Genomic DNA, 20915 nt, shown 5'->3' on the forward strand with positions numbered 1-20915 from the left:
CTTTCAGAATTTTCCACAATTTGTTGTGATCCACAACAAAATCCAAAGGTTTTAGCATAGGCCATGGAGCAGACGTAGATGTTTTTCTGGAATTCTCTTGCTTTTTTTTATGATCCAGCAGATGTTGGCAGTTTGATCTCTGGTTCCTCTGCCTTTTCTAAATCCAGCTTGTACATCTGCAAAATTCTCTGTTCTTGTACTGTTGAAGCTTAGCTTGGAGGATTTTGAGCATGACCTTGATAGTATGTGAGATGAGTGCAATTGTGAGGTAGTTTGAACATTCTTTGTCATTGCAGTGACCTTTTCCAGTCCTGTGACCACTGGTGAGTTTTCCAAATTTGCTAGCATATTGAGTGCAGCACTTTAACAGCATCATTTTGTAGGATTTGAATTAGCTCAGCTGGAATTCCATTATTTCCACTAGCGTTGTTCATGGTAATGCCTCCTAAGGCCCACTCCAAGATGTCTGGCTCTAGATGAGTGACCATACCATCGTGGTTATCTGGGTCATTAAGACCTTTTTTGTACAGTTCTGCCACCTCTTTGTAATATCTTCTGTTAGGTCCATACCGTTTCTATCCTTTATTGTGCCCATCTTTGCATGAAATGTTCCCTTGGTATCTCTGATTTTCTTGATGAAATCTCTAGACTTCCCCACTCTGTTGTTTTCCTCTATTTCTTTGCATGCTTCACTTAAGAAGGCTTTCTTATCTCTCCTTGCTATTCTTTGCAACTCTGCATTCAGATGGGTATATCTTTCCTCTTTCATTTGCCTTTCGGTTCTCTTCCTTTCTCAGCAATTGGTAAGGCCTCCTCAGACAGCCATTTTGCCTTTTTGCATTTCTTCTTCTTAGGAATGGTTTTGATCACTGCCTCCTGTAGAGTGTCACAAACCTCTGTCTATAGTTCTTCAGGCATTCTGTCAAATCTAATCCCTTGAATCTATTTGTCACTTCACTGTATAATCATAAGGGATTTGATTTACGTCATACTTGAATGGCCTAATGGTTTTCCTTACTTTCTTCAGTTTAAGCCTGTTTTTTGCAATAAGGAGTTCATGATCTGATCCACAGTCAACTCCTTGTCTTTTTTTGTGCTGACTGTATGGAGCTTCTCCATCTTCAGCAGCAAAGAATATAATCCATCTGATTTTGGTATTGACCATCTGGTGATGTCCGTATGTAGAGTTGTCTCTTGTGTTGTTGGAAGAGCGTGTTTGCTATGACCAGTGCATTCTCGTGGTGAAACTCTGTTATTCATTGCCCTGCTTCATTTTGTACTCCAAAGCCAAACTTGCCTGTTACTCCAGGTATCTCTTGACTTCGTACTTTTGCATTCCAGTCCCCATGATGAAAAGGACACTTTTTTTTTTTTGGTTTTAGTTCTGGAAGTTCTTGTAGGTCTTCATAGAACCGTTCCAGTTCATCTTCAGCATAGTCGTTGGGGCATAGGCTTGGATTACTATGATATTGAATGGTTTGCCTTGGCAACGAACCGAGATCATTTTATGCTGGTTTCTGATCAAATGAAATAGCTCATGTGAAGTCTTAGGGACAAGAGCTAGCAGGACTTGGGGGATTGCAAACAAGTGTATGTGACCAGAGGACAAGGTGGGGAATGTTGGAGTTGTGGCTGAAGTCAGGGGCCAGATCATGAAAAGCTTGAGAATTATTGCTAAGAATTTTGGATTTTATCCTGAGGGCTATGTTTGTGGGACCACCCCCTCTCCCATCCAGGTGTTTTAATTTGGACAGTTGGTTGATTAGATTTGAGTATTTGAAAAGAAAGAAAGAAAGTGAAGTCGCTCAGTCGTGTCCAACTCTTTGTGACTCCATGGACTGTAGCCTGCTGGGTTCCTTCATCTATGGGATTTTCCAGGCAAGAATACTGGAGTGGGTTGCCGTTTCCTTCTCCAGTGAACCTTCCTGACCCAGGGATTGAACCTGGGTCTCCCACATTGCAGGCAGACACTTTACCATCTGAACCACCAGAGAATCCCTGAGTATTTGAAAGATTACTCTAATTACAATGTAGTGATTAGATTAAGAATAAGGTGGGGAGTGGATGCTTGAGACCAGTTACAAAGCTATTACAGGAGAAAGTTCAGTGTACCTGGCTCAGGGTAATGGCATTGAGAATAAAGAGAAGTTGAAGAGTCAGGAGTAATTTTATGGGAAGAACGAGTAGGATTTAGTGATTGTTAGGATATGAAAGATGAAGGAGAGAGAGGAGTCAGCATGACTTTAGGATTCCTGCCCCCCTCCCACTCTTTAGTTGATCTCTTCTTAGGTTTCGTCTCTTTAACAAGAAGCCTTTCCAAGGCTCGTAAGTGCCTTTGTGCTTCAACAGCTCTTACCACGCTCTTTTTGCCTTTACACTTGTTTGTTAGTTTACAGGTAAGGATAATATGCTTTATTATGGTTGCATACTTGGCACCTTGTGCAGTTCATGGCATTTAGTATGTTTTAAATGTTGACTGAATGAAACTATTATTTATGAAAATTGAAATATTCATAATTGGAGAAAAAGCTGGTTTCTAAACTGCCAGTATTCAAAAATTTGGTTTTGTAACTTCAATATGAATCAGATCACTCCAGGCACTTTTGAATATCTCTTGTAAAAGCAGTGTACATTAGCGTTCAAATCTGAAATATTGGCTATATTTGGTTCCTCATGAGCTATTGTGGACTAATTTAAATGGGTTTGATTATTATGTTGCCCTCCTCTGGTATCATATATTAGAGTTTTCTTTGTCAGTTTAAAGATAACCAAACTATCATTCTCTGTTTCAAAATGAACATAGCTTTTTCTTTCCCCCCTCACTGATTTTAAAAGGAGGAAATTCTTCTTGTATATATTTAAAAAAATGATACAAAGGTAAATAAAAGTGAAAGGCATTCTTATAACCAGGGATAAACATGCTATCATTTGATTAAGACTTTACAATTTATTTATATATGTATATATGAACAGTATCATTAAGTTAAGAAATTGAGACAGGAAATACTTTATATAATTACCTATATGTATGCGCTCACACACACACACACACACACACACACATACACACACACACATATATCCTTCATAGGAAGAATTCTCATAACTAGTTACAGCCAAGTAACTCAGTAGTAGTGGAATGCTAAACTTAAATTCCTGCAACAGATCAGGAAGGTAACATAAATGAGTGAACTCAGTAGGGATTATATATGAGATTGTTGGGTTGGAGAGCACTGTGTGGGCACAACTTCTGTTCACCACTAGTTTTTGTCATTAATAAATGTTGACCCAGTGGTGCCCAGATTTAAAAATTTTTTTAAATAAGAAGTAGTAGTCTGAATTTGTATGTGAAACTTCCGTCGATTGCTACTGCTGCTAGGTTGCGTCAGTCGTGTCCGACTCTGTGCGACCCCATAGACGGCAGCCCACCTGGCTCCTCTGCCCCTGGGATTCTCCAGGCAAGAACACTGGAGTGGGTTGCCATTTCCTTCTCCTCCAATGATAAAATGTTGGCAAATTAAAAAAAATTAAAACCATGATGAGTATTACACATAATGTAGCTAAGGTCCGTATTTTGCCTGAATACCACAAACAGTGGAAGAATGGAAAGATTTCTTCACCGTCACTAATTAAAAAAATATAGATTAGATAATATGTCATTTTTCACACATAATGTTGATAAAAATGAGAAAGAATAATGATTGTCAAGATTGAAAGAGTGTAGATTTATGCATTCTCTTTGGAAGAAGACGGTTTAGAACTACTTATACATGTTTTAGTGCTTCCCTGGTGGCTCAGCCGGTAGAGAATCTGTCTGCAACGCAGGAGACCAGGGTTCAGTTCTTGGATTGGGAAGATCCCCTGGAGAAGGGAATAGCAACACACTCTAGTATTCTTGCTGAAAAATTCTATGGACAGAAGAGCCTGATGGGCTACGGTCCAGAGGGTTGCAAAGAGTTGGACACGACTGAGCAACTGACACTAACATACATATTTCAAATGCACTTTAGTTTTGACCAAACAGTTTTGCTTTCAGGACCCTGCCTTATGGAAATACTGGTTCCTGTATATAAAGATTTATGTTCAATGAAGCATTATTTGTGCTCCCCATCCCCCCAGAAGGCAAATAGAAATAACCTAAATGTCAGTTGATAAGAGAATGATTAAGTAAATTATGGTGAGGTCATACCACAAATTATAACAATGAAAAGGAATGAAGGATGTCTGTATTCTTGTGTAGAAACAGTCCATAGTTTGTTGTTGGTATTGTTCAGTTGCTAAGTTTTGTCTGACTCTTTCTGACCCCATGTGTCCTTCACTGTCCCCCAGAGTTTGCTCAAATTCATATCTGTCTGAGTCAGTGATGCTATCTAACCATCTTGTCTCCGCTGCCCCTTTCTCCTTTTGCCTTCAGTCTTTCCCAGCTTCCAGATCTTTTTCAGTTGGCTCAATGCATCAGGTGGCCAAAGTATCAGAGCTCAGCAACAGGCCTTCCAGTGAATATTCAGGGTTGATTTCCTTTAGGATTGACTGGTTTGATCTTGCAGTCCAAGGAACTTTGAAGAGTCCATAATGTACTGTTTATCATTTATGTGCAAAATTGTAATTTTATACCTAAATTTATGTGTGTATGCTATCATTTTAAATGTCTGAATGATAACTGCATTGTGTGGCACCATAATTTATTAACACTGTTGATGTGCCTGTAAGTTATTTCTAATGTTTTGGTATTTATATGCACTTTACTTTGAACACTTTTTTGACATTTGTATTTGTAATGTTGTCTCCAAAGATAAATTCCTTTTGTATATTATACAGTAACATATTAAATATCTGAGCTTTCATTGATACTTTGAAGAAATACATTTGTCTCTGAGAATTTCCTGTTTGTAACCTTTGATCTGAGTAAATGTACCTTAGGCATAGTGGTCAGAGAACTAGTAGAAAAAAATGGCACTGTGTTCAGTTATCTTAGATTCCTTAAGATTTTTAAGGGTAATTTAAGTACTGATTTCTGTCTAGTCAATATATGCTTATGATAGAGTCCAAAAGATACAGACACATGCAGCAAATCTTTCTTCTACTCTGAGACTTCTGCCTAGTTTTCTTTCCTACAAAACCACTATCAGTTTTGTGTGTACCTCTGTATTTTGTACATATAAGCATATATTTATATATATATATTTTCCCATAAATGGTAGTACAATACGCTGTTCTACAGCTGGGTTTTTCTCACTTATTTATAATTAATATTTTTGCAGTGCTTTGTATGTTCTAGAGCCTATTTTAACAAGCATTTTAATACTTATTACTAATCTTCATCACAATCTTCATACCACATCTTGAGAGGTATGTAGTATTATTTTATCCTCCTCTTACAGAGAAATTAACTGAGGCATAGAAACTTTAAGTAAAATGCTAGGTAGTTGGGGAACTGGAAATTGAACTCCAGCAGTCTGTCTACAGAGTTCTATTACCCAGAAAGCTTTACTGTCTGTTGCCCATTTAGGTTATTTGAATATATTATTGTTTACATATAGTTCTACAGTGAATATCCTTGTGCCAGTGTAATCCCTATGTTGTTTTGAACATACGGAGTCTGCTTGTATTTCATTTTCATCCTTTCACATTTGGGAAGGATGAGGGTGAATCTAGTATACACAGTTATATTTTATTTTGTGATCTAATATCAGACTTTTTCCTTTAATGAATGTGTTTCGTTCATCTATGTTTATTATAGCTCTGTGCTTATTTCCTCGTCTTTTATAACTAGGAGATTAAGATACAGATCAAGCTATAACTATTGAGGTGTACTGAAAGGTATAAAGCAGCATAAAGTATTGTGAAAGTGAAAGTATTAGTCACTCAGTCGTGTCTGACTCTTTGTGACCCCATGAACTGTAGCCCACCAAGCTCCTCTGTCTGTGGAATTCTCCAGGCAAGAATGCTAGAGTAGGTAGCCATTCCCTTCTCCAGGAGATGTTCCCAACCCAGGGATTGAACCTGGGTCTCCTGCAGTGCAGGTGATTCTTTACCATTTGAGCCATCAGGGGAGCTCTGATATTTGGTAATAGTCATCTATGAAGCTGTCTGGTTCTGCACTTATGTTGGTTGAGAATTTTTTGATTACTGATTTGATATCATTCCTCATAATTAGTCTGTTCATGTTTTCTGTTTCTCCCTGATTCCATTGTGAGAGATTGTACATTTCTAGGAATTTGTCCTTTTTTTCTATGTTGTCCATTTTATTACCATATGATTGTTCATATAGTAATCTCTTGTGATCATTTGTTTTTGTGATGTTGGTTGTAACACCTTTTCCATTTTTTATTTTATTTATTTGGGCCCTCTCTGATGAGTCTGCCTAAAGGTTTAGCAATTTTTGTTTATCTTTTCGAAGAACTCGCTTTTAGTTTCCATTGCTTTTTTTTTTTTATTCTTTTGGGTCTCTGTTTCATGTATTTTTGCTCTGATCTTTATGCTTTCTTTGCTTATGCTGACATTAAGTAAATAAGTGTGTATTAGTTGCTCAGTTATGTCTGACTCTTTGCAACCCCATGGACTGTAGCCAGCCAGGCTTGTATGTCCATGGGATTCTCGAGACAAGAATACTGGACTGGGTTGCCATTCCCTTCTCCAGGGGATCTTCCTGACCCAGGGATTTAACCTGGGTCTCCTGCATTGCAGGCAGATTCTTTGCCATCTGAGCCACCAGACAGTGGGTTTTGTTATTTCTTCTTCTTCTAATTCTTTCAAGTGTAAGGTCAGGTTGTTTGAGGTTCTTAATGCTGCCGGAGGTACACTTATATCACTCTTTCCCTCTTAGAACTGCATTTGATGTGTCCCATAGATTTTGGCTCATTGTATTATCATTTATCTGGGTTTTTTCTTTTTTTTTTAAATTTTGCCTTGATTTCTTCAGTGATCCATTGCTTGTTTAGTAGCATATTTAGTGTGTTTAGCCTCCATGTGTTTGTGTTTTTTGCAGTTTGTTCCCTTGTTGATTTCTTTTCTCACATCTTGTGATTGTAAAAGTTGCTTGATATAATTTTAGTCTTCTTAAATTTACTGACTTTTTTGTGGCCTAGCTTATAGTCTATCCTGGAGAATGTTCCATATGTGCTTGAAAAGAACTCTTATTCTACTACTTATGGATAGAATGTTCTCTATATATTGGGTTGGCTAAAAAGTTCTTTTAGTTAAGTAAATGATATATTTTTCATTTTCACCAAGAACTTTATAGAACAACGTATTCACCATTTTGTTCCCCTACCTTCTGCCTTTTTTCAGGCAGTTTCATATCCATCTTCCCGAAGCTTTTTATCTTTTTGAGCAAAGAACTATTCCAGGTGCCTTTTACAGTCTTCCAGGAAATTGAATTTTTTTCCATTAAGATAATTTTGTAAAGGCCGAAATTAATAAAAATCCAAAGGTGCAATGTCTGGTGACTATGGTGGATGAACCAGAACTTCCCAGCCAAACTGTAGCAGATGATATTTACTACTTTTGTCTTTTAACCTTCCTACAAGGTTTATCAGTCTATTATATATTTTCCTTTACCAATGAGACTTTTCCTTTTGTAATTTTCATATTTCTAGTTGTGGCCTTTCCTTTAACATTTCTTACAAAACTGGTTGTGTGGTGTTGAACTCTTTTAGGTTTTGCTGGTTTGTAAAACTTTTGCTCTTTCCTCCAAATCTGAATGAAAGCCTTGCTCAGGAGAGTATTCTTGATTGTAGATTTTTCTCTTTCATTTTTTAAAATATATCATGCCTTTTTTTCTCTTCTGGTCTGTGGAGTTTCTGCTGAAAAACAGCTGGTAGTTTTATGTATATAACTTGTTGCTTTCCCCTTGCTACTTTTAATATTCTCCCTTTATCTCTTACTTTTGCTGTTTTAATTACCATGTATCTTTGATGTGGTCCTCTTTTGTTTGATCCTGTTTGGAATTCTGTGCTTTCTGGACCTGGGTGTCTTGTTTCCTTCCCTAGGTTAGGGAAATTTCCAACTGTTATGTCCCCAGATATGTTCTCTGTGTCCCTCCTGTCCCCCCCCCCCCCCCCCCCCCACCCCATACACATTTCTGGGATCCCTGTATGTGAATGTTAGTATGCTGATGTTGTCCTAGGGGGTTCTTAGACTGTCCGTATTCTTTTTATTCTTTTTTCTTTTCAACTTTAGTGATTTCCGTTATTGATTTTAGCTCACTTGTTTATTCCTTTGCATCATCAAATCTGATGTTGTTTCCTTCTAATGTATTTATTTCATTTATGGTATTCTTCATCTCTGTTTGGTTGCTCTTCATATTTTCTAACTCTTTTAAATCTCACTGTGCTTATTCTTTCTTCTCCCAAGTTCTGTGAGCATCTCTAAGATCATTACCTTGTACTCTTGGATCAGGTAGATTCCTTATCTCCACTTAGTTCTTCTTCGTGGGTTTTAACTTGTTCCCCCTCATTTTGCCTGCTTCTGTGCTCAGTCGCCTCTGACTCTTTGTGACCCCATGGACTGTAGCCTGTCAGGCCCCTCTGTCCATGGGATTGTCCTGGCAAGAATACTGGAGTGAGTTGCCATTTCCTTCTCCAGGGGATCTTCCTGACCTGGAGATTGAACCTGTTTCTCCCGCGTCTCCTGCATTGCAGGCAGACTCTTAACCACAGAGCCACCGGGGAATCCCAGGTTCCTGCTTTTATTTCTGTTTATTCAATAGGTTGGTTACATTTTCTGATCTTGGAATAGTGGCCTTATATAGAAAATGTCTTTTAGGTCCCAGTAGCAAACTCCCCTGTAGTCACCAGAGATTTAAGTTCCAAAAATGTCCTCTGTGTGAGTTCTTTTGGCCTTTGTGTTGTGGTGGGCTGCCTTCTGTGGGTACACGGAGATGTGGGTGGCCTGGTTGGTGGCCAGGCCCCACCTTTTGTGGAGGCTGCTGGCAGCTGGCAGGTAAGGCTGGGTCCTGGCACATTTGGCTCCATGGACAGAGGAGTCCTGTGGTGGTGCTGGCCTGCTAGTGGGTGGGCTGAGTCTTTACAGACTGGCTGTGGGGCCACAGTAGTTCTGGAACTGATGTTGGCCCACTGGTGAGTGGGGCTTGTGCTGTCCGGTGGTGGGTAAGCCTGAGACCTGATGTTGGTGTGCCTACTGGTGGGAAGAGCTGGATCCTGGAGTCTCTGACTGTGGGGCCTCAGGGTCCCAGACTTGGTGTTAGCCCACTGGTGGATGGCACTGAGGCCCAGGAGGTTGTAGTTTTTCTGTTTATCTTTTGGGTGTTTGAATTATATTAACTAGTGTTTTCTTCGAGAGCAATCATAGGAACAATATTCCTTCAGTTCTTACATGTTTAATAATATTTACCTGTTTTTATACTGAACTATATTGTTAGAACTCAGTATTCTTGGTCATATTTTTTTGTCCTTGAAGACTTTTTACAATTGATCTACTGTTTTTGCCACTGAGTTCCTCCTCCTGTTTGTTTTTAGGTAGCAGTGAGTTTGTATAGAGTCTCAAAGAAGTTCTCTTTGAATCCTTGAAGTACAATAGTTTCCCCCTTTGAAATCTATGTTTTTCAATAATACTTTTAACCAAATTCCTTTAGATCAGAAATTAGCTAGCAGATACGTACATTTAACATTAGAATACAGGATAGAGACTGAGTTAGGTTATAAGGCGAGTCAAATTTAATATAGCTAGAACTCCTCAAGTCTCTGAACATCCAGTTCCCCCCCTCACTTATGTGAATAATTCTCTTTATCCTAGGCAAGAGAAAAATAGTTAAAAAATAAGCATGTACTCTCTTTAAATTTTGTATTGGCGTGTAGTTGCTTTACAATTTCTATAAATTTCTGCTGTACAGCAAAGTTAATCAATTATATGTACACATATATTCACTCTTAAGATTCTATTCCCATATAGATCATTACAGAGTATTGAGTAGAGGTCCCTGTGCTACACAGTAGACTGTTTTTAGTTATCTGTTTTCTATATGGTAGTGTGTATATGTCACTCCCAACCTCCCGATTTATCCCTCCCCCACTTTCCTCTTGGTAAAAATAAGTTTGTTATCTATATCTGTGACTCTATTTCTGTTTTCTAAATAGGTTCATTTGTACATTTTTATTTTAAGGTTCCACATGTAGACAGTATCATATGCTGTTTGTCTTTGATTTACTTCATTCACTATGACAATCTCTAGTTCCATCCATGTCACTGCAAATGGCATTTTTCATTGTTTTCTATGACTGAGTAATATTCCATTGTGTAATATATATTACATCTTCTCTGTTGATGGACATTTAAATTGTTTTCATGACCTTACTAGGGTGAATAGTGCTGCAGTGAACATCGGGGTATGTGTATCTTTTTGAATTATGGTTTTCTCCTGATACATGCCCAGGAGTGGGATTGCTGGATCTTATGACACTATTACTAGAAGGGACTAGTCAGTACTAGTTTTTAATAATTAGTGCATCGGCTACAGATGTATGAGTCAGGCATGTTTCTAAATTGAGCTGTGTTATGACTTTCTAGTGGTCAGTTATTGAAACATTTATGTATTCTGTTAATGGAAAAGTGGAGCTAATTGGTTGTAGAGTTAAACTGTAAGGTACTGAATTAAAATTAATTTATAAAATATATTCTTTTTATCCTACTTTTTAGGAAGATACCACTCAGTAGAAAATAATTGAACTTGTTGAATTGAAAGTTATATGAATTATGCATTTAGGCATATAATAATACATTATTGCAAGAAATTTCTCATTTGAACACCAGATTTCTTAGCAAACTACTACTATATGAAGGGAGAATAATTTTGTGAAGATACTTAGGTTTTCTATATTGGGTTTTTAATTTTAGCATTTCTTCAGACTATAGAAAGCAATCCTACCTTTTAAAATCTTGCTCCGTTAAAAATTTTCTTTGATTCCTGTGTCAATCCTGATTATTTACATGGTTATGTATAACCATTTAATATATTCTGAAATAGTATAGTGGTTAGGACATGGGTTTTGGAGTTGGAACTGTGTTCGCCTTGTGACTTAGTCAATTATGGTCTGTGTGATCTTTGACAAGTTGTTTGATTACTCTTGAGCCTTAGTTTCCTTATCTATAAATGGATGTTAATCTTCCTCTGAATTGTTGCAAGGACTTCATGAGATAAGAGCTAAAAGCATTTAGCACTGTGCCTGACAAGTAGTAAGTACTAAATAAACATTATCTGCTGCTACCTCTGGTGTTATTATTGTCAGACTCCCACCATACTGTTGGGCAGATAATTTAACTTCCATAAACCTTAGTTAACTCATCTGTTAATGAGAGTAACACTCCTGGGGTGCCTGCTTAACAGAGGGTTACTTTGGAAATCAAATATAATCGTGTGATAGTAGTTTATAAATTTCTCAACCTATCTGAACGGAGGTAGCAAGTCTTGTACCACTAGGACTGGGCAGGTAAAAGCAGAGGAAATGGAGATCTGCTTTTTGGGAAAGGGTTTAACTGAAGACTTGATAACAGATTTGCTAGAATGAGGCAGATAGAGATACATAAGTTCCTTTCCTGATAAGTCAGGCTCAAAGTGCATATCTGTTTCATCAGTGTTCTCCATGTGGTATGTGTAAGATCCTAGATGAAGAATTTGTGGCAGAGTCCAAACTCATTTAGCTCAGTATCCATGGCCCTTTATAATTTGGTCTCAACTTCAATCTCTTTACCTCATTCCCTGGCATTTCCTTTTCTTGTCTCTCTCTCTCATCACCCAGTATCTTTTTCCAGAGAGAGAGGTAAGCAGGTAAATGAACAGTTTGAGGGTGTATTCTTTTATTTTTTTCTGTCTTACACAGATTTGTAACTCTCACATTTATATTTTTATTCAAACAAAAGCCAAATTAATCATATTATGAAGTCATATTTTCAAAAAGTCTTTACTGGATTGTATGCCCATCAGCAGTCTATGAGAGTGTAAGTTTCTCTGTGTCTTCATCAGCACAGTTCTTTTTTTATTTTTTAATCAGTTTGATAGGTATTATTTCTCATTGTTTGATAAAGAAATATTCTTCTAATAACTAGAAGAAGATGGCTTTCTAAATCTTTCATACAGCCAGGAGAGGGCTCAGAGTTCATTTGCCCATTTGCTTCAAAATGAAAACATAACTTTGGACTCTACTGAAATCCACTTGTCAAACATTGGGTTAGCGTTCTTCTTACTTGTCTTTACAATTGCAACTTAGAAGCCACCTTGGAACCACAGCTTAGAAACCACCATCCTAAATTTGATGTTTCTCAATCCTTTGTGTGTCTAAATGTATGTATGTATGTGTTCACAAACTATGTATATTAATTTGTATGTATTGAAACATTATGCAGATGGAACCATTCTTTATCATTCTGCAGTTTACATGTTTTCTGTCTTTTTAAACTTTTTACTTTATATTGGAATATAGTGGGTGAAACGGTTGTGTTAGTTTCAGGTGTACAGCAGATTGATTCAGTTATACGTGTATATATAGCTACTCTTTCCTGTTTAGGTTGTTCCATAATACTGAGCAGAGTAGATTCTTGTTGGTTATCCATTTTAAATATGACTGTGTGTACATGTCAGTCCTAAACTCCCTAGCTGTCTCTTTCCACCATGCTTCTCTGGTAACCATAAGTTCTCTATGAGCCTGTTTCTGTTTTGTAAAAAAGTTCATTTGTATAATTTTTTTTTTAGATTCTGCGTAGAAGTGATATCATATTTCACTTTCTCCTTCTGACTTAATTCACTCAGTTTCTGAATCCATCCATGTTGCTGCTGCAAGTGGCATTATTTCATTCTTTTTAATGGCTGAGTAATATTCCATTGTATTACATATACCACATCTTCTTTATCCAGTCCTCTGTTGTTGAACACTTAGGTTTCTTCCATGTCTTGGCTATTGTAAGCAGTACTGAAATTGGGGTGCATGTGTTTTTTGGATTCTAATGCATGCCCAAGAGTGGGGTTGTAGGATCTTATGGTAGCCCTATTTTTAGTTTTTAAGGAATCTTTATACTATTCTCTATAGTGGCTATACCAGTTTACATTCCCACCAACAGTGTAGGAGAGTTCCCTTCTCTCCTCACCCTCTCCAGCATTTATTGTTTGTGGATTTTTCGATGGTAACAATTCTGACTGATGTGAGGTGATATCTCAATGTAGTTTTGATTTGCAGTTCTCTAATAATTAGTGATGTTGAACATCTTTTCATGTGCCTCATGGCCATTTGCGTATCTTCTTTGGAGAAATATCTGTTTAGGTCTTACACCCTTTTTTGATTGACTTGTTTTGATGATATTGAGCCCCATGAACTATTTGTAAATTTTGGAAACTAATCCCTTGTTGGTCACGTCATTTGCAAATATTTTCTCCAATTCTGTGGGTTGTCTTTTTGTTTTGTTTATGGTTTCCTTTGTTATGCAAAAGATTTTACATTTAATTAGGTCCCATTTGTTCATTTTTGTTTTTATTTCCATTACTCTTGGGGGATGGATCGAAGAAGATATTGCTGCAATTTATGTCAGAAAGTGTTCTTCCTATGTGTTCCTGTAAGAGTTTTATAGTGTCTGGTCTCACATTTAGGTCTTTCATTCATTTTGTGCTTGTTTTTCTGTATGTTAAAGAATGTTCTAATTTCATTTTTTTACATCTGTTGAATAGCTATCCATTTACATTTAAAGTAATCATCAATATGTATGTTCCTATTACCATTTTCTTACTTGTTTTGGGTTTGTTTTTAATAGGCCTTTTTTCTTACCTTCCTCTTTTGTTCTCTTCTCTTCCGTTTGATGACCATTTTTAATTTTTAGTGTGTTTGGACTGCTTTTTCTTTTTGGTCTGTTTATCGTAGTTTTGGGATTTGTTGTTCCCATGAGGTTTTGATATAATAGTCTAATATATGTGCAAGGTTGTTTTAAGTTTGCTGGTCTGTTTCCCACCTAGAAAAGTTCCTTTATCATTTGTTGCAAAGCTGGTCTGGTGGTGCTGAATTCTGTTAGCTTTTGTTTGTCTGTAAAGCATTTGATGTCTCTGTCACATCTGATTGAGAGCCTTGACGGGTACAGTATTCTTTTTTTTTTTTTTTTTTAATTTGTTTGGCGTATCAGGTCTTAGTTGTAGGGTGCAGGATATTTAGTTGTGACATGTGGGGTCTAGATCCTTGACCAGGGATCGAACCTGGGTCCCTGCACTGGGATTGCAGAGTCTTAGCCACTGGACCATCAGGGAACTCCTAGTATATTCTTGGTTGTAGGTTTTTTTCCTTTCATCACTTTAAATATGTCATGCCATATACTCCCCTTGGGCCTGCAGAATTTTGCTGAGAAATCAGCTGATAACCTTATGGGAATTCACTTGTAATTTATCATTTTTCACTTGTTGCTTTTATTATTTTTTTTTCCTTTAATTACTGTGTGTCTTGGCATGTTCTTCCTTGGGTTTATTCTGCCTGAGACACTCTGAGCATCCTGGACTTGGGTGACTGCTTCCTTTCCCATGTTAGGGATGTTTTTAGCTATTATCTCTTCAGATATTTTCTCAGGTTCATTCTCTCTCTATTCTTCTTCTGGAACCCCTATAATGTGAATGTTGGTGCATTTAATGTTGTCCCAGAGGTCTCTCAGTCTGTCTTCATTTCTTTTTTTTCTTATTTTTTCTTTTCCATGGCAGTGATTTCCACCATTCTGTCTTCCGTGTCACTTATTCTGTTCTTCTGCTTCAGTTATTCAGCTGTAGATTCCTTCTAGTGTATTTTTCATTTCAGTTATTGTATTGTTCATCTCTGTTTGTTCTTTAGTTCTTCTTGTTCAGTCGCCAAGTAATGTCTAACTCTTTGCGACCCCATGGACTGCAGCCCTCCAGGCTTCCTTGTCCTTTACTAACCAGTCTGTCTTCTTTTATCTACTTTTCAGAATATTCTGCTAGTTGCTTCATGTGTTTTGTTAGGGTTTTAAGTTACAATTAATGTGAAAAGCAGAGTATTTTTCTAACTTGTATGGAATTATTATTCTAACTCGTATGGAATCAAAAGCCTTTTATTGTAATTTAAGATTCAGTATTGTAAAGCTTTCACATATGCATTTAAGGTAAGACTAAGGAATATATTTAGTATATATGGCTTATTGATGTATTTTTCTGAGTAAATAATTATTAAATGTGATGATCATCATTCTAGTCTTATACCAAGAATAGATCTTATTAGCCTAGTGTTGTCTTACTTCCATCTCCCCTTGTATTTTCAACCTTTGTGAGTCTTTTTGGTTAGTCATTTTTACCAGTGAACTTTGTCTATTTCTAAGAACCCTTAATCCTTCTCACTTTTAACTGAAAAAGCTACCTTTTCAGTTCCTAGAATATAGGCTTCATGGAGATTGCTCTGTTACTGTTTCTCAAAAGGGGTCCTTAGAGCCCCTTTCCTGATTTATTTGCTGTTTTCCATATGTATTTCAATCTCGTTTCTTTACTCCACTGCTCTCCATTCTCTCATTATTATTGCCTTTCAGGTCTTTCCTTTTGCTGAACCTATTTGCTAATTAGCTGCAGATACAGCAGTTTTACTGTAGTAGTTAGGCATATATAGGCAGTGTACCACTATTTTGGAATCTTAGTTCCATTACTTTGCCAAGATCACAAAGCTGGTTATTTAAAGATATTTCTGTGCCTCAGTTGTCCCTGTGTGTAAGATAGGGGTAAGGATTTATCTCATAGGGCTGATAAAGAGTTAATGTGTGTAAATTTCTTGCAGTGGTGTTTGTTCATAGAAAGCACTTAGACATTAGCTGCTGTGGTGATTTCTCCCATGTTTCATCACTTTAGAATTTTGCACTTTGATTACGTGTTCCTATCTTACCTCTTCCTGTTAGACTGTAAATTCCTCAAAGTTAGAGCCTGTTTTATGAATTTTTATAGTTTTTTAATGGGTTTTGCAAAGTAGAATGTGTTCAATAAATATTTACTGTTTCAAATCATAGGAAAATAGCAAAATTGTCACTAAAATTGTTTGCAGCACCAATTTACTTAGTATAAATTATAACCTAAAGTAATTTAATACTCTCTTTGTATTATATTTCAGGAATTCTAATGAATCATTGATTGACCAGCACCATTTTACCAGTTGGAATGAGTTACCAGAAATGGGCATAGTGGTTTTAGATCCAGCATGTAACAGATGGAGATTACTTCTTCAAGCCAACGCCTTTTTTGACTGTGTAGGATCTTTGTCTCTTCATCTTTGAATTTCTTTTGTTGGTAAATAAAAGGAGTTCATGTAGTTTTTGCCCTAGCTTGAGTCACCATGAGTAGTAGTTTAGGAAAAGAAAAAGACTCTAAAGAGAAAGATCCCAAAGCACCATCAGCCAAGGAAAGAGAAAAGGAGGCAAAAGCCTCTGGAGGTTTTGGGAAAGAGAGCAAAGAAAAAGAACCTAAGACCAAAGGGAAAGATGCCAAAGATGGAAAGAAGGACTCCAGTGCCGCCCAGCCAGGGGTGGCTTTTTCGGTTGATAATACGATCAAAAGGCCAAATCCAGCACCTGGGACTAGAAAAAAATCTAGCAATGCAGAGGTGATTAAAGAGCTCAACAAATGCCGGGAAGAGAACTCAATGCGTTTGGACTTATCCAAGAGGTCTATACACATATTGCCGTCATCAATCAAGGAGTTGACTCAATTAACAGAACTTTATTTATATAGCAACAAATTACAGTCCCTCCCAGCGGAAGTGGGTTGTCTAGTAAATCTCATGACACTGGCTCTAAGTGAAAATTCACTTACCAGTTTGCCTGACTCTCTTGATAACTTGAAGAAGCTGCGGATGCTTGATTTACGGCATAATAAACTGAGAGAAATTCCTTCAGTGGTGTATAGGCTAGATTCTCTCACCACTCTTTACCTTCGCTTTAATCGTATAACTACTGTGGAAAAAGACATCAAAAACCTGTCAAAACTCAGCATGCTTAGCATTCGGGAGAACAAAATCAAACAACTACCTGCTGAAATTGGTAAGAGGCTTTGCATTACTTTTATTATTTATAGTATTTATTATGCTAAATAGTTTTGTTGATTCTTTTCCATATCAGAAAGTGTCTGATAACTTGCCTAAAGAAAAAACTAGTTAGTTTCTAGGTTCTGTATTTAGCTTGCTTTAATCCGTTTTGTGATATTAATAGTCCACGGTTTGAGATCACTTTAGAGACCTCGAAAATGACTTAGAATGTAAATGCAATTGGGCCTTTTTCACACAAAACTAATCTACTTTGATTTTCATTGGGAAATAGTAAATTTGAAGCAGAAAAAAATTTTTGCCAAAGTTTTTAGTTGTTACCACCTGCTTTTAAAGTAATTACAGATAGCATTATGTAAGATGCTTTAAGGCTATATTTTCCCATTCTCTGACATTCTCTTTTTTCCCTGAAAATGTTTGTTTAAATTCACATCATTTTTCTACCTAATTTACCACAAAAGATTGGCATATAAGAGCCTTGTGAAGAAGCTGGGTGGTAAGCAAGTTGAAAAAATTTTTTCATTTTGAAAGTACTTACATGTTCACTAAAAACAATCTGAGGATGCCGAAAAGTACAGAGGCAGCTATAGTTAATGTAACACTTAGTATTTTGATAGCTTTCATTCTTATTTTTTACACCAAAGCTATATACTAAAAAAAGGGGGAATGCTTTTAAAAGAATGGATAGTAGGATAAAAAATAGGAAATATACATGTGTAAACAAGTCAGTAAAAGTTAGTTGTTTGATATTTTTAATTAAAAAAAAATTTTCAGCAACTTTTGTAATATAGTAAGCTGTTGATTTACCAGATTTGAGAAATTGATAAAAGTGTTGTCTTTGTGACAACTTTTTTATGAGAGTTCAAAAAATTGACATAAAAATTGATTATGCAGCTTTTAAAGATAAGTTTCTTTTTTGTGGATGAAAGATTTATTCTGAATAAAACAGGTTTTATTTATTTATTTTTTATTTTATTATTTTTTAATTTATTGTTTTAAATGTTGGTCTTATCATGAGTGATAAAAGAAACTTTGTTTTTAGGCTGTGCAGCTTTGTAGAGATATAATACTCGGTGGGCATTTAAAAAATTTTTGTTTAGCTTTGAAAAAAATGTAATTTATATTTTAGGTATGGTGTTCTATTATATTTAGCTCTAACCAGACACTTAAAAATCTTAATTTAATTTTGGTTTAATTAAATATATTTAGAAATCCATGATCTATTTTCTCAAGCAGTGTACTTGTATTTATAAAGTGTGACACACTTAGGAGATATTAAAAAACTCCTGAAAATTTGAGTGGAAATGCTTCTTTCCATGTTTTCAGATAGGAATGTGATTGTTGAATGACTTTTGATTCTGTACTCGATTCGATCAAAATTTGACCTGTTTATGTGATTCATTGTAGAATAGAATTATAAGTTTTGGGGGAAGGTAATGCTGAATTTTTAGGTAGAAATATAAAATGTTATTTGCTGTCTTTGTACTTACTGTTGTTTTGTGCATGTTACACTTCATTCTAAAATGTTGACTTTCATTCATATGAGAGATTTTCGTTAAGGACTTTCTGTAGAAATGTTACCAAATTACCTAGGAATTAAGAACATTCATTTTGTAAACAGGAAATTATTTCATAGGACTTTAAATTTACTTCACTTTGGTTTTAAGCATATGGATAAAACATTTTTACTATAATGTATTTTTTTAAATTGGCAAATTTTATTTAATTAGAATGTTGATTTTTGTGGCTGCCTACTCTTTGGACCTTTATTTCTAAATTTGCAATTTAAAAAATAACCAATGAATTTGTTTTTTAATGAGTACCCCCAACCATTAGTGACATTGAATTTTGCGTTTTTTAATTTCTGTGTCTATAAAAATAGTAACTTCATAAATGTCATTTATATTCCAGGAAGGGCATCAGATAGAAAGTAAACTGCTTTAAAAAAATAAAATAATATTTTTAAAGGAATTAAAATTAATAAGGTTTAACTTAGATGCGTGGATTTGGGACAAACCTTGTAGATGTCTGCATTATGTATTTCCTTATGGGAACAAGAAAATAAAGATCTAATAAAAATAAAATAATTGTAATAATAAGAATAGCTGTTGTTTGAGCACAGTATGTCATATAACATACACTATTTTTTACATGTAACTTTATATCTGTTATCTCATTAACTTCTAATAGTAATCCAATGAAATAAGTACTTTTCTCTTATTGTACTGAAAAAGGAACTGAAAATTTAGTGAGATTAGATAATTTACTAAAGGTCATATAGGTAAGAAGTTGGCAAAGTCACAGTTTGACTCTAGGTCTCACTATACTGCTTCCAGTGTCTAGAAGAGTGGATACCTGCTGAGTAGCTCAGTCGTGTCTGACTTTGTAACCTCATGGACTGCAGCACACCGGGCTTCCCTGTCCTTCACTATCTCCTAGAGTTATGTCCATTGAGTTGGTGATGCCATCCAACCACCTCATCCTCTGTTGTGCCCTTCTTCTCCTGCCCTCAATCCCTCCCAGCATCAGGGTCTTTCCCAATTGAGTCAGCTCTTCACGTCAGGTGGCCAAAGTATTGGAGCTTCAGCATCAGTCCTTCCAGTGAATATTCAGGGTTGATTTCCTTTAGGATTGACTGGTTTGATCCTCTTGCAGTCCAAGGGACTCAGGAATCTTCTCCAGCACCCCAATTGGAAAGCATTAGTTCTTCAGTGCTTAGCCTTCTTTATGGTCCAGTGCTCACATCCATACATGACTACTGGAAAAATCATACCGTTGATTATATGGATCTTTGTCGGCAAAGTGATGTCTCTGCTTTTAATGTGCTGTCTAGCTTTGTCATAGTTTTCCTGCCAAGGAGCAAGCATCTTTTAATTTTGTGGCTGCAGTCACCATCTGCAGTGATTTTGTAGCCCAAGAAAATAAAATCTGTCACTGCTTTCCACTTTTTCCCCTTCTATTTGCCATGAAGTGTTGGAACCAGACGCCATGATCTTAGTTTTCTGAATGTAGAGTTTTATTGAATGTTGAGTTTTAAGGCAGCATTTTCACTCCTCTTTCACCCTCAAGAGGCTCTTTGGTAACTCTTTGCTTTCTGCCATTAGAGTGGTGTCATCTGCATATTCTGAGGTGGTTGATATTTCTCCTGGCAGTCTTGATTCTAGCTTGGGATACATCCAAGCATTTCCCATGATGTACTCTGCATATAAGTTAAATAAGCAGAGTGACAATATACAGCCTTGACACACTCCTTTCCCAATTTGGACCAGTCCATAGTTCCATCTCTGGTTCTGTTGCTTCTTGACTTTCATATAGGTTTCTCAGGAGACATACATGGTGGTCTGGTATTCGCATGTCTTTAAGAATTTTTTATAGTTGTGATCCACACAGTGAAAGCTTTAGTCTGTGAAGCAGAAGTGGATGCTTTTCTGGAATTCCTTGCTTTTTCTATGATCCAACGGATGTTGGCAATTTGATCTCTGGTTCCTCTGCCTTTTCTAAATCCTGCTTGTACATCTGGAAGTTCTCAGTTCATGTACTGCAGAAGCTTAGCTTGAAGGATTTTGAGCATAACCTTACTAGCATGTGAAATGAGTGCAATTGTATGGTGGTTTGAACATTGTTTGGCATTGCCCTTCTTTTGGATTGGAATGAAAGCTGACCTTCTCCAATCCTGTGGCCACTGCTGAGTTTTCCAAATTTGCTGACACGTTGACAGATTAATGGCTTAATTCAGATATAATTCATATAGCATATGATTAATGCATTTGAAGAATACAATTCAGTGGTATTTTAGCATATTCACAAAGTTGTTCACTATCACAGACAATTATAGGACGTTTTCATCACTCCAGAGAGAAACTCTGTACTCTTTGGCAATCACCCCACCCCAGCCCTGTTTTCTTC

At 36.4% G+C, this 20915-nt stretch overlaps 1 protein-coding gene across 2 annotated transcripts in view; it reads left to right on the top strand.

Annotated features, from left to right (window-relative positions):
* The window catches only part of SHOC2 (SHOC2 leucine rich repeat scaffold protein), an 81284-nt gene that overhangs the window by 13074 nt on the left and 47295 nt on the right, over positions 1 to 20915 (top strand). For both annotated transcript variants that reach the window (XM_061162619.1, XM_061162620.1), the window contains exon 2: positions 16083 to 17007. In XM_061162619.1, the coding sequence (XP_061018602.1) occupies positions 16305 to 17007 (703 nt within the window). In that variant the 5' untranslated portion in view covers positions 16083 to 16304. The remainder of the gene's footprint in view (positions 1 to 16082; positions 17008 to 20915) is intronic.

Source organism: Dama dama, chromosome 15 (genome assembly GCF_033118175.1).
Source record: "Dama dama isolate Ldn47 chromosome 15, ASM3311817v1, whole genome shotgun sequence".
In the NCBI taxonomy this organism is placed as follows: Eukaryota; Metazoa; Chordata; class Mammalia; order Artiodactyla; family Cervidae; genus Dama; species Dama dama.